The sequence below is a fragment of the Cetorhinus maximus genome, chromosome 26 (genome assembly GCF_964194155.1).
Source record: "Cetorhinus maximus chromosome 26, sCetMax3.hap1.1, whole genome shotgun sequence".
Taxonomy (NCBI): Eukaryota; Metazoa; Chordata; class Chondrichthyes; order Lamniformes; family Cetorhinidae; genus Cetorhinus; species Cetorhinus maximus.
Genome location: NC_135904.1, coordinates 7,051,397 through 7,066,064, shown reverse-complemented (window position 1 = coordinate 7,066,064; position 14,668 = coordinate 7,051,397). Strand labels below are relative to the sequence as shown.

Below are 14,668 nucleotides of genomic sequence, written 5' to 3'. Positions count from 1 at the left end.
TGTTATTGTGAAGTGCTCCACAGATTATTCATCTGGCACAAAACCTTCAAAACCTCATCTTCTCCACATTCCCCACTCCAACCCAGGACACATTAGCTGCTTTTGGATCGGATTAAGTGGTACGATTGTACCATCAGCTCCCATCATGTGGGAAAGGAAACCAGAAAGGAAACTGGCTGGATTTACTAGGACTGCCATGGGGAGATCCATGTGTTTTCTGTGCAGCAATAGAAGAGCAGTTAATGGTCATCTCCTTTCGCCACTGTTGTTCTAACTTAAACAGAACCTATTTCTCAAGGCTTTCTTCTGTTTATCCTCATAAGAGGTACCATCCCAGTCATGTACGTAGGTTATCTCTTGTGCTCGCATTTCATAGCAGGTTTACTTGAAAAGGCCACAGCTCACATTGTATTTTCACAATTAGTTTTCTTGCAGGCTTGAGGCCAAAAGGAGTGCAAAAGTACAATCTGTCCAGAGCTTTCAAAACAGCTGTACTGACGTGGATCCGATGAAATCAATGTAGTAATCTTTATTTTTGCAGAAAATGGGCGCTTCCCCTTAAGGCCATTACGTCGAATATCTGTATAATTTTATATAAATGACATCATAGAAATCCTTAAAACCTCATTTGAATACCATGCGCAGTATTGGGATCCATACCATTGGAAAGATATAGAGGCTTTAGCCGTGTTGCAATGCAGATCAGCTGGGATGCTGCCTCTTATGAGAATAAACAGAAGAAAGCCTTGAGAAATTGGCTCTCTTTTCGTTAGAACATTAGTTCTCGTTAGAGCAATGCAGATTGCCGGATTAAGTGTTTCAGATGACGAAAGGATAGGACAAACCGTATAGAAGCAGGCTGTTTCCAGGTGCTGAAGAGTCATGGATACGAAATTAAATACAACAGGTTTAGCAAGAGGAGTATGAGAAACGTCTTTACCCACGGCAATTTGAGGATGTGGAATTCACACCCAGGGTTACTGGCTGAGGCAGAAACTATGTCAACATTCAAGATTAAACTGGACCGTTGGATGAAGGAAAAAAGGGGCTGAGGGAATACAGGAACAGGGTGGGTAAACATGATTAGAACTATTTGCTCGTGTGGTGAGTAAACACTGACAGACTGGTTGGGCAAAACTTCCATGTTGTAAGAATTCTAAGTAACAGACTGTAGTCACCAAAGAAACAGACCTGAAGCTGAGAGACTGGGTAGTGCAATGGGTCAGGCATGGTCCTTTCACCTCAGTGCCACGGGTTCTAAATCAGTTCAGATGAATGGAAAGAAAAGTTTCCTTTGCCTACTAACTGAAATTATTATTTTTTTTTTTTGAATTTGGTCAGTTTTAAAACAACTCAACAGGGGGGACCTGGCCGGTGCATCAAGCTGCCCCTAATTTGGCTGCGTGAATTTCTAGTGTGGGAAATGGGAAAAAATAATACTACACTGGCGGAGGGCACTCTTCTGAGACTGTGACAAAGTTGATAGAGCTTTACTCTGCCTTTGAACCTTGTGACGCATGACCTGATGGCGCTCAGTGCCCAAAATGGAAAAATGTCCATTCTACAATAACATGATTGTTCACACTCCATTGAGCCAAGTGTCACACAAAAACAGTACAAAGAAAAACTGAGCTGAACTATCAGATACTGAAACTTTTATGGGAAGCAGCAGTGCTCGCCCTTTTAGGCAAACTTGATTTTAACAAGGAACTAGGTAACTTCTCCATTTAAAGCACAATGTTGCAAATAACTAATCACTCATCCTCTTGTGCTTCCTGCCATTTCTATTTCCACCCCACAGCACTGATCTACTGCAGAATGCACATCCTCATCTCCATGCAAGCCAGCTGACAACAGACCACGCACATGAAAAGCAGCAGCCCCGGCATTTAAATCAACACTTCCACCAAGCACAAGAGGAATGTAAAAGTTCTCATATTACTGAAAGGATTGGAGGTGGTTCTGGTGTCTTGGGCAACACTCCTCCCTCAATCAATATGGGTTAACCAGCTATCCATTGTGGTTTATGCTATGCGTAAGCAGACCACTGCATTTACCTAAACAACAACAGTAACTGCGCTGCAAAAGTAATTCATTAGTGGTTAAGTGCTAAACAGAAAATGCTGGAAAAGCTCAGCAGGTCTGACAGCGTCTGTGGAGAGAGAAACAGAGTTGACGTTTCGAATCCGTACAGCCCTAGGGCCGGGAACATGTTTCATTGCATTTTATTTATTTATTTATTTCACATCTCCCTGAGGCAGCTCCTGTGCCTCAGGGAGATTATGATGCGCTCACCTGCACAAAGTTCACACTCGGCCCGCTCGCCCTCCCTCCCCACCACCCAGGCAGCGCTCAGCGCTGCTGCTTGCATTTCACACTGGGCGGGCCTTAATTGGCCCACCCAGCGTGAAATCGCGATGCGGTGCCGATCGCGGGCGGCGGTCAGCTTCCCGACTGCCCCTGCCGACCAAGGGCAAAATTCTGCCCCACGTGTCGCAGTTATTATAATGCATAGAATAGGAATTTGGTAACGTCCCGATTGCAAATCATCAGCTTTTATGTTGTTTGTAAATATAATTAAAATATAAAAGATAAATAATAAAAGTACCTGATTTTGTCATCAAACCATCTCAAAAGTTTCACATTGGCTGCCACAGATCCGCAGGCCTTTCTTGCCATTAGCAGGGGAGACAGCAGCATAGTGATTTTTCTTTATTCTTTCATGGGATGTGGGCACCACTGGCAAGGTCAGCATTTATTGCCCATCCCTAAATGCCCTTTGAACTGAATAGCTATGCTAGGCCATTTCATAGGGCAGTTAAGCGTCAACTGCATGGCTGTGGGTCTGGAGTCACGTAGGCCAGACAGGGTGAGGATGGCAGATTTCCTTCCCTAAAGGTTATCAATGACCCAGATGGGTCTTTACAACAACCCATGATAGCTTCATGGTCACCATTTCTGAGACTAGCTTTATATTCCAGGTTATTAATTGAATTCAAATTCCAACGGCCGCCACGGTGAAATTTGAGCCCATGTCCCCAGAGCATTAGCATCTCCCTCATGGTAGTGTCACTGGACCAGTCATCCAGAGGACCAGACTAATGATCTGGGGACAGAGGTTCAAATCTCACCACGGCAGATAGTGGAATTTGAATTCAATTAATAAAGAATCTAGAACTGAAAGCTAATCTCAGTAATGGTGACCATGAAACTATCAATTGCCCTAAAAACCCATCTGGTTCACTAAGGTCCTTTAGGGAAGGAAATCTGCCATCTTTCGCTGGTCTAGTCTACATGTGACTCCAGACCCATAGCCACGTAGTTGGCTCTTAACTGCCCTCTGAAATGGCCTAGCAAGCCACACAGTTCAAGGGCAATTAGGGAAGCGCAACAAATGCTGGCCTTGCCGGAGACGGCCACATACCATGAAAGAATAAAGGAAAAAGAAAAAATAAATGTCCCACAAACAACAATCAGATGGTGTTACTTGAAAGAGAACTCCCTACTGCTTTTCGAATAATGCCAAGGAACCTTTCACAACGCCCTGAACCAACAGACTGTGCATTAATTTAATGGGCAGGAGCTTCCGGTCGGCGAGCAGGATCGGGGCCCACTTGCCGACGCGTAAAATGACGCGGGGATGACGTCGGATGGAACTCCCGATGTCACCCCGCGTCATTTCCATTTTCAGGTTGGCGGGGGTGCCGCTGAATCAGCTGCGCACAAGCCGACCTGTCAACGGCCTATTGAGGCCATTGTAAAAGTAATTATCATTAATGGACCTGCCCGTCCAACCTTAAGGTTGGCAGGTAGGCTGGGAGCCCTGGCGGGCTTAAGAAAAAGCAGCGGGATGGGGTTTCATAAGGGTTTTAAAATATTTAATTAAGATTTCAATAAAAGTTATGGACATGTCCCAACTCATGTGGCAGTGTCACATGAGGGGACATGTCAGGGAAATCTTGCTATCACTTGTTTTACAATTTTCAATTTGGAGCCGATCTCCCTGAGGCAGCACTTAGCCTCAGGGAGATCAGTGCGCTCTTTCGTGCACATGCATGAAACAGCGCACTCTCAGTTGAGGGAATCCCCTCCCCCACAGTCCGCACAGGGAGCGCATAGCACTTCCTGGTGGACATCATGTTGGGTGGGCCTTAATTGGCCCGCCCACGTAAAATGGCGGCACGCCCCCATTCAGGGGCGCCGATTGGAGGCGCGCCTGCCGACGCCCGCTCCTGCACTTCCTCCCCCCACAACTTGGGGGGGAGGAGGCAGTTTTCCCAATGTCTCACCTGGAGAATAGCACCTTGGGTGAGATGTCGTCAGTGTAGATTGCAGTAGGGCTCTAAATCACAACATTCAAACTCCGAGGCAAGAGTCCTATCAACTGAGCTAAACTGACATGACTCAACTCGATAGTTACAAATGTAAAAACAAATTTGGACCACTATAAACAGAAGTAAAAAAAAAAAATTCTGTGCACTGAGTCTAGAGGGAACAAAATTGTAGGTGTCTTGAAATGACTGATAGAATTGGTCAGGATTTTCAAACATGAAACAGCCTGACAGCCAATTATGAATTACTGTACCAAAAGTCATGTCTAATCAGGAAAGTAGCACTTTTTGGTAAAAAAAAGCCCAACCTCCTACTTCTCTCTACCTCAGTCACAACTTTTCTTGTCTCTCTCTGTAGTTAGTAGTGCGATTGTCTTTGTTTCTCTAGACTTTCCTCTCTTGCTCCTGAGCTGCAAATATTTCTGCCCTGCATGTTCATGGTGGCAAGAGCAATATTCATTAACTAGCCGAACATATTCTTTTCCAGCAATTTGCTCCGTCTCTCCCTGGGTCTTCCCTTCCTTCCACAATCTGCAGCTTTCTGAATCCTGAAATTGATGCTGCTTACTTTATCTCACCACCTTTCTAACTCTCTTCAACCTGTGATGCCCAGAAACATGGGGCCTCATCACAGAAAACCTTCTCTTCAAAAACATGGCTGCTCAGGCACAGAAAGTTCACACTCCACAGATACACACACATTATACATAAAAACTTAATTCAAGACTTTGAAACAAAACACAGTGCACAGCCTCCCACTCCTACTCAGAATTACTGTTGTGCAGACTAAACACAGATAATATGGAACTTCAAGTGATGCTGTAACACTAAGCAGCATGAATACGAATTCTGGACTTGAGTCATGGTAATTCTACCATGTTTAGTAACGTTCTGAACCGTCACCCAATTATCGGACCCTTAAACTTCCAACATAATGATGGAATTTGATGCTCTGTTTAACAAACCTTAATGAAAATATATAAATTATTCCAATTTTCTGCTAACTTTTCTCCTTTGAAACCTGACCAGGATAAGATGTTGACTAAATCCAGGTTTGGGTGGGCACATCGTGAAAAATATTCTCTGCAACTTAGAAAAGTGAGTCTGCTTACATATGCACCCTTTGAGAAAAGGCAGCAATATTAAAAGCCAAACTGTTGTGTCTGGTATTCAATTGGAATTACTGGGCACCCATTCCTGCAACTCTGCCGTCTGGTTCACAACTGGGATGGATGGTCATCTGAGACACATTTATACAGTGCATGGACCTGACCGGATCAGGGAACAAGATGCTTTTGGCTTTGTTGTTTGTGGTTTACAAGGCTGGATTTTTGTAGAGAGTCTTACTGTACTGACGTTTTTGTGATATCTTCTTATCTAACCCGTAACTTTTGAACCAAGTTGTTAATGGGGCTGCAGAAAAGAAACAAATTCAGAAAAAAAGCAGGAAGTCAGCTTGGAAATATTGCCAGGAAAAAGGAGCTTCTCGGCGGGTTTTCCGCGCCTGCCCGCCGCTGGGATCTTCCGGTCCTGCTGCAAAGTCAATGGGCTTCTGGCTGGGGCGCCACCTTGCCCTCAGCGAACGGGGCCAGAAAACTCAAGGCGTTTCCGAGCAACTAACACGGCTGTCTCTTAAACCGTCCCTCAATCAGACAAGCGGGCTGCTAATTACAAGCAGGAAACACTGCCGTCAGCCCACACAGTCCAAAAAGCTGAAGGGAGTGCACAAATATTGGTCCGGGTTTTGCTGTACGAATAATAGGGAGGCAGGCAGGGAGGGTGAGACTGACATGGAGAACAAAAAAATGCTGGAAAAAAACTCAGCAGGTCTGGCAGCATCTGTGGAGAGAGAAACAGAGCTAACGTCTCGAGTCCGTATGACTCATCTTCAGCGCTCAAGAAGTCATACGGACTCGAGACGTTAGCTCTGTTTCTCTCTCCACAGATGCTGTCAGACCTGCTGAGTTTTTCCAGCATTTTTTGTTTTTAATTCAGATTTTCAGCATCTGCAGTGTTTTGCTTTCATCATCAGGCTAAAACTGACCGCAATTTCTGGGGTCTGCACATTCACAGTTAAATGTAGAAATATGGGTGCTGTCATCAGCAACATCCTGCTGCTCCATAGCGGGTGTTACTTCAGTTTTTGTCAAAATCTGCACACAAATCACTAATGGTGTAAATTTAGGGTAATCCCCACTGGTCTCGTACTGATGATCGATGAAAAGTTAGGGTGATTTCAGATTTTAATGGTGTGGGGAATGATAATTACTGAACAGCCTTTCTGGCCCTGAAAATTAATTTTTACAAGTGTGGGGTATCATTCTCCAAGAAAATTAGTGCTGCATACTTAATTTTAGTTTTTCTCTTTTCTGTCTCTCCCTTAATCCCATGTGTATGCCCCAGTCTCTATTTCACTTCCTGAGTAATGATGTACATGTCATTTATATTTCCTGTTTTTTTACACTTGCTGTGCAGTCTGCATGCCCCAGGGAGGATTCTTAAACCTGACTGGTTGAAGAGCCTCCCTGCCGCTTGGCCTTCTCACCAACACCACGGACCCACCGTAGAGGATGCCACATTGGATCAGATACCCGATTACTTCAATTCTCCACCGAAATCTACAAGAAGTCTCTAGGTAACTCTACACAAGTCAAATGCCTTGCGGCAAAATCCAGGCCCGAATGGAGCTAACACCATATTTTGAGTGCAAGTCTAGAATTGCTAAGCAGTGTTCAGCTTAAGAACACTAATCACAAGACAAAACTAAAGTTCACATTCCAGCCTGACACACCAGGATTAATTTTATAGCCCGCCCATCTGGCCCGGTGGGTGGGCGCGTTCGATGGGTCCAGGATTGGCCGGGAAACGGACCGTCGACCACTATCAGCCCCCGACCGTGATTTCACGCTGGCTGGCCAATTAACGGCCAGCCAGCGTGAAGTGTGAGCTGAACAGCTCAGCGCTGCCGGGGCGGGGGCAGGAGGAGGGTGGGTGATGATGTCAACGTGGGCATGGGCGAGCTCTGAGAGAAAGCTCCCTGAAGGCAGATCAACGCCCGCCCGATCAATGTAAAATTCAGCCCTATGTCTCTGTTAACTTTTCAATAGTATATGCATCACTACCTATTATGAAAAATATTACTTCATGTTTATGCCCTTACTTTTGTTTCACAAGTCACATCCAGGGAAACCAACGCAAGACAAATACAAAAGTATATTCCTTTTTAAAATGTATACTATCTGTTCAACTCAACTCAAGTAAACTTTGAACATAGCTCCCCAAACCCAATTTTCAACAACCACTGCACATGGATGATGAAAGGTTAAGTGAGGTTAAAAGCTGGTTGTGGGGCAGGGGGTCGGGGGGGACAGTATTGGTGCGGCAGCTCCAGGTTTGCTTTAACTTACATAATGGGGTTTCTGAGGAGAGACACAAAAATCAGAGAGGGAAACTCATGACGTGAACAGGCAAGCCCAGCTTTCTCCCTGCATTAAAAATAATTTTCAATTTTGATTCCTCATCATAATAATCTCTTCTCACCCCCGCCTCCGCCACAACGATCGTGCAGTAGAAGTGAACTCGGACTAAAGTCGATTAATCAAATCGACTTTGATTAATGATGTTCTTATGTTGCCGGCCAGGAGCAGTGTGACCGAAATTAAGACCAGTGATCGAGGAACAGGAGGAGGCCATCCAGTGTCTCAAGCTCAGCCATTCAATTAGATTCTGGCTCAAAATCTATACCTCAACTCTATTTACTCAATTGAACTTTAACTCCAGTGTGAGGGTGGTTCCTATTAGAACTGTTGAGAGGTTGAACTGATAGCAGCATGGGTAGCTTAGGCATGGCCTTCCTTACATTAAACACACACACAGAAAACTCCTCTGCTTCCATACAGGCATGCCTTTTTTGGTCACTAAGACAGGTGACATCTCACCCCCTCCACCCCCCCAGATTCTCATCACTAAAGTTTGACTGTAAGGCAACTAAAGGTGTAGAGCAAGAAGCCCTCCTGGCAGAACAATGCCTCAGGAAGCTTTCCAAGATGGAACAGGACAATGCGGAGTAGGAAATGGGAAAAGATGAAAGGGAAGAGGGATTGGAAATATGATTAAAGAGAATTCCAATGGCCTGTGGCGAAAAATTTAGCACCTGTAGTGCTGGGAGTAGCAGTCAAGCAGTAATCTGTATGCCAAGCAGCAGAGAGTGCAGTTTAGGATCATATATACTGGTTGAGACTTAGTGCAGATAACAGTCATCGAGAAGATCAGAAACTTGAGCTAGCCTGAACTCTTTGATGTCTGTGGTTAAACAGCTGCTGTGGAGAATTAGACAAAGAAGGCACTTGCTGCTTGGGCACTGAATATATCCCATGTGATTGGGGCTGCATGTGTCAGGAGCTTCATAGAACATCAAATTACATAAGTAGTGAAAGAACAACCAAAACAAATACACTTTGGAAAAAAAAAATGAAATCGTGCTTAATTTTAATGGGGACAATTACAGGCACACATGATGCTCTAACGTTCATTAGATCTTCATCCTGGTTCCTTCACGTTGACATTATTTTTTCCTCTCCTCTTCCGAAGGTATCGTCTTTTGCTGGTGTGCAGATTAACAAGTGGCAGCACTGCTCTGAGATAAGGGCCTAAAACAGTGGTCTGTTTTTTTTTTCAAATTTCATTCTCAGGACTGGGCTAGGCCAGCATTTACTGCCCATCTTTCACTGCCCTTGAGCAGGTGGTGGTGAGCCACCTATAAAAGAGTGGGTTGTTGGACCATTTCAGAATCAACTACACTGGTGTGGGTCTAGAGTCACACGTAGGCCAGATCAGGTAAGGACAGCAGGTATCCTCCCCTGAAGGATATTAGTGAACCAGGTGGATTTTAATGATCATGAAAGTACCAAATTGTCATAATTAACAGCGTGGTTTGCACTCATGTCTCCGAAACAGTCGTCCAGGCCTCTGGATTACTAGCCCAGTAACTGTCCCACCCATATATTAATAAGAGGCCTAATGTCTTTGAATTTCTCTTTCAGGGTTGCTCAAGGAAATTGGGCCTCCCTAAGCGGTGCGGGCATTGGTCCATTAATTAATGAAGAGCAGAAAATTTAGGCAATACTGTGTGCTTTATGTACTTGAACAAGGGATTGGAAGGTAAAAGCAAAAAACTGCGGATGCTGGAAATCCAAAACAAAAATAAAAATACCTGGAAAAACTCAGCAGGTCTGGCAGCATCTGCGGAGAGGAACACAGTTAACGTTTCGAGTCCATATGACTCTTCAACAGTTCTGTGTTCACAAAGCCTCAGACAAAATCAGAGACACGTGTATGCCATATGAAAGAGGAACTGAATTACCCCATGTACATTTCACAATCAGGTTTCAAGCTAGGGACATTGCCACAAAAACCACACACTGCTGTATGTCACCCATGGCCCTTACAAAAGGAGACTCCCAGGATTCATCCACCTTACCTGTGAGGACTGCATTTCACTTTTCCCCAAAAATCAAAACCAACCAACATAAGCAACCTGAAGAAAGCTCTCAGCATAAAGGAATAATGGGGGTTAATTAAATAAACCAAACCGGAGTGAAAAATAGCAGCTAAGAGCATCACCTAGAGAGTATTATACAGCAACAGTAGCTTTGTCCTAGGGTTTTGACACTGTACCTCTAATGACAACTGTGGCTCTCTTCTCAATTTTTAATTCACAAGCTCAGCACAGGTTAGAAAGTTCATTCCACTTATCTTAACTCATTTGTCTGGAAAAATCCTACACTGTCATCACACCAATGGGCTCTCAAATAATGCCAAGGAAATTTTGGCCTCAACTCCCGTTATTCATTCAGAGCGTTGATCGCCCCAAAATTTCAGAACAACATCTGAAATTTGCCCTTCCCTAATTTTAGTCAGTGCCTTTTGTTTAGTTGCAGTTTAACTTGCACAGTTCCATGTTTACTGTCTCTATATGGATCACTACTCATATACCTCAATGAAGTCCCTCTCTGTATCCTTCTCTCATTTTAGCCTGGTTATGTAAGTTTACAAAGACGTTTTTGGATTTGGTTGTTGGGCAGTTTTCATTTCGAATATGTGGGTCCCACCAAATCCACATAATTGAATCGTTGATCAGGCCACAATCATTAATCCTTCAATGCACAATCAGCACGGAGGGCAATCGGGGAAATGGGAGGATAGCACACCATCATTTAATTGCACAGTCTGAACTTGACACTGAACCTAAGTGACCATCTGACAATCAGACTTTGGCTATAAAATAATGCTAATTTCAGTTACAAGGTCATCATACAGGCCTCAAAACTGGCAACTGCAGGACTGAGGCCGCGGCGGACTTCAGATCTTGCCGGATTGCGGGGTCAGGCAGTTCGGGCCATGGGCAGTCCAGGTCAAGCTGGGGTCATAGGTCACTCGGAGTGCAGGAAGTAGCAAATGGGATAACTAGTCAGGCGCCACACCACGCCAATGCAGCACCCAGACGAATTGTCCGGCTAAGTTATTTTTTTGCTTTATTTTACTCAATTAAAATTGATGCACGGCACATTCTAACAATGTTTGGTTTCCAGACAACTCCAGTTTTTGGACAGCCAGATTTGAGACACTGTTTGTAATGCTTTTCATTGCTGGAGGCGTTATCTTTTAGATGAGATGTTAAACTGTGGCCCCATCTGCCCTCACAAATTAGATCCCATGGCATTGTTTTGAAAAGTATGGGAGTTAATCCCGGTACCCTGGCCAATATTTATCCTTTAATTAACATCTCGAAAACAGAATTTCAGGTCATTATCACTGTTTTTTGTGGGAGCTTTGCTTGTACAAATTGCTGTACTTCCTACATCACAAGGATGACTTGAAAAGTACTTAATTGGCTGTAAGCTCCTTGGGATGTCCTTTGGTCATAAAAGGCTCTACATAAATGCAAGTCTTTTTTTGTGGAAACAATTGTATGACAACAGCCACAGTGAAGATTGCAAAATATTCAGTGTCTCTCAAATGGCTGGGGGGGGAGGTTTGGTGGGAAGAAGGGAATAAAGGGACACCAAATTGAAGGCGAGGGAACAGTTTATGGGTGATGACCACCAACGTGGTATAAGAGAAAGGTGTTAATGTGGGACGAGATAGAGCAAGACAGAGCTTTTAGGAAGAGAAGAACAAGAGTGCAGCAGTGTATTGGCTGAAAGTTGGACCACCAATTTGGAAGTTGGAGAACAGGAGGCTGGCAAGGACATTTTGTATTTTTGTAATTCGTTCACAAACCTATTTTTTGCAATTTGCTGCTCCTTTAAAGTATTCGACTTTGTTATGACAAATTGTAAGTGACACAGGCATATAAGTAGGAAACTAAAACCACAAGCTAGAAGGAGGGGGAAATAAAGAGAATGTATGTAAAACATGAAAACATACTGTTCCATTTAACTCTGTCTCTTGCATAAACCTCATCTTTCAGCTCTTTAATTGGCTCCTTCCTGATTCTCATTGTACTATTCTGTCATAAGCATATCTGTTTAGTGTCTATATTATCCTCATCTCTCTCTTGATTATTGCTCTATAACAGACCATAAGAAAGGTCTCTGCACAAAGCTTATTTGCTTAATCCTGCTCAGAGGTTGCAAGCAGCAGCAGTGAAAATGGCTGTACTGTCAATGTTAAGAATTCAGCTCACTCATGCGCTCAGAGTAGCACCACTGTCCCTGAGCTTTGCAAGTGTATAGGACATCAACATATCCTAATCCCCGAACTTCCTTTCCCACATGTCACAGAAAGCATGTCCAATCAGCTACTAGCTTGTGAAACATGGTCAGTGCCACAATAATGCAAGGCAGCTATTGTTAAATAACGTAAAATGAACTGTTGACTTTGCCTGAAAAACTACAGAAACTATGATCAAAAAACAAGAATAAACAAGGGAACACATTCAGAAATTAAAGTATAAACATTGAATACACAAGAGACAATATTAAAAACAATAAGAAATAGGGACAGGAATAGGTTAACCTCAAGCTTGTTCCGCCATTCAATAAGTTCAAGGCTGATCTGATCATGGCCTCAATTCCACTTTTCTGCCTGCCCACGCCCCCCACATGATGCTCAGCTCTCTTGTAAATCAAAAATCTGTCTAACTTAGCCTTGAATAGATTCAATGGCCCAGCCTCCTTTGCTCTCTGGGTTACAAAACTCCAAAGATTAACAAACCTCAGAGAAGGAATTCCTCCTCATCTCCGTCTTAAATGGGAGACCTCTTTTTCTGAAACTGTGCCCCTTAGTTCTAGATCCCCCTACAAGGGGAATCATCTTCTCAGCATCCATCCTGTCAAGCTCCCTCAGAACCTTATAGCTGCAGCATGGGGGATGGGAGGTTCTAAAATGCCCCCCCACCTGTGCAGTATAAATACAGGAGAGGGGCACAGATCATGCAGCGTACATCGATGACGGAAGGGTATGAAATACTTATTGTATATGTCGGGAAGGAGAGGCTATAAAATACTCCTTGTACATATAGTCCAGTGACACAGGATATACTCTATGCACCTTATTCAAAAAGTGGTGGGGAGAGGGGTTAACATATCACGCCTATATAATACAATTACTACATATGCCCAAAAAGAGCAGAACTGGTAGCCAATGACACCAGCTTTATTAAAAGTCACAATATCCCCAAGACTAAATCTGTTTCAGCTGGGTTGAACTGAACAGTCACCAATTTATGCCTCGGTTATAGTCAGAACCATGTGTGGAAAATAAAATGAGATTTCATGTGTTCTCACACTTATCCTCTATTTACATCTTACATTAAAAGTTAATTTTAGTAAAAATGCCTAAAAAATGAATAAGAGCAGTGTACTGTGCCACACAGAACATTTACACTCTTGGGTTACAGTTCAACAGACATGTATAATGCACAATACACAATACTTGTACACATGTACATGGAGAATCAGAGAGTTCTGTATAGTTGTTGGGAATACTCAATGATAGATGCAAACCTGACTCTCACCCCCATCACTTTTATTTCCTGCTCTCTTCCCTTTACAACAACAACTTATGTTTACGTAGTGACCATAACACTGTCAAACATCCCAAGGCTCTTCACAGGAGTGTTATCAAATAAAATCTGACACCCAATGAGTTATTAGGACAGGTGATCAAAAGCTTGGTCAAAGAGGCAGGTTTTGAGCAGCATTGTAGAGGAGGATAGAAAGGTGGAGAGGTTTCAGGAGGGAATTCCAGAGTTCAGGGCCTAGGCAGCTGAAAGCACGGCCGACAATGGCGGAGCAATTAAAATCAGGCTTGCTCACGAGACCAGAATTAGAGGAGTGCAGAGATCTTGGAGGGCTGTAGGACTGAAGGGGCTTGCAGACAAGGGGTGGGGGTGGGGGTATGATATGGAGGGATTTGAAAGAAAGGAAGAGAAATTTGAAATTCAATCTTAAGACTCAACCATGTACGATGGTACCCATGGAGCCTGTATGAAAATGAAACACAACTGCATTTCTATTGACTGTAGAGTTGTCTTCTTTCTTATGGCTGATGTAGATGCAGAGCAACAACTATAATTTTACATTCAGTTGGGTAAGGCAGATAATTGGGACAGGGGCAGTGAAGTGTATTGCTGTGACACCTCCTTTGTATTTGAGAATCAGTTGTTGAGTTATTACATGTTCCCAGGGTCTGTTCTGAGACCATAGTTGCACACTGGAGATTTTTTAAATATTTCATTTGTGCATCAAGTATCCACATCAACCATGGAGATTGGAGCCGGGGATGTTCTACGTAAGGTCTTTCAGGTTTAGAGTTCACAAGAAGTAATATTCAGCCTTCCAAGCATCTTTAGGGTTGAAATCACATTGTTGAAAATTAACTGCACGGGTCCAGAGGGCTTGCTTGACTTCAAGCAATGTTGAGGTGACGTCACTAAAATGTGATGCCGTCAGCACGGGGACTTGGAAACAGGTCATGGAAATGATGATATCACCAAGTACAAATTAGATTAATTACTTACACTAAGACTCAAACTGCAACCCAGGTACTTACTGGTACAGAGGTACGCCTCTCGGCTGGCAACAGCTTTGTTACACTGGTGACATTGCGGAGCACGATATGCTATGATTGTAGTAAAAACGTGTCCGTTTACAGTTTTCTTGTCCTTGTCCTTTACCTCCTTCTCTTTTGTTTTCTCTTTCTCCTAAAAGAAAGGAGAAACATCAGTGACACAAGGAAAATCAATTTTTACATTTTCCACCATGGTAGAAATTTATTTCTGGTCCCTGTGATACATGCTTCGCAGCAGCATTCCCTACCTGCATTAACTGTCA

The 14,668-nt window shown here is 43.5% G+C and overlaps 1 protein-coding gene across 13 annotated transcripts in view; it reads right to left on the bottom strand.

Moving 5' to 3' along the window:
* LOC144668247 (A-kinase anchor protein 13-like) overlaps nt 1–14,668 on the bottom strand; it is a 385,814-nt gene that overhangs the window by 60,547 nt on the left and 310,599 nt on the right. For all 13 annotated transcript variants that reach the window (XM_078530039.1, XM_078530037.1, XM_078530033.1 and 10 more), the window contains one exon: nt 14,388–14,538. In XM_078530039.1, the coding sequence (XP_078386165.1) occupies nt 14,388–14,538 (151 nt within the window). The remainder of the gene's footprint in view (nt 1–14,387; nt 14,539–14,668) is intronic.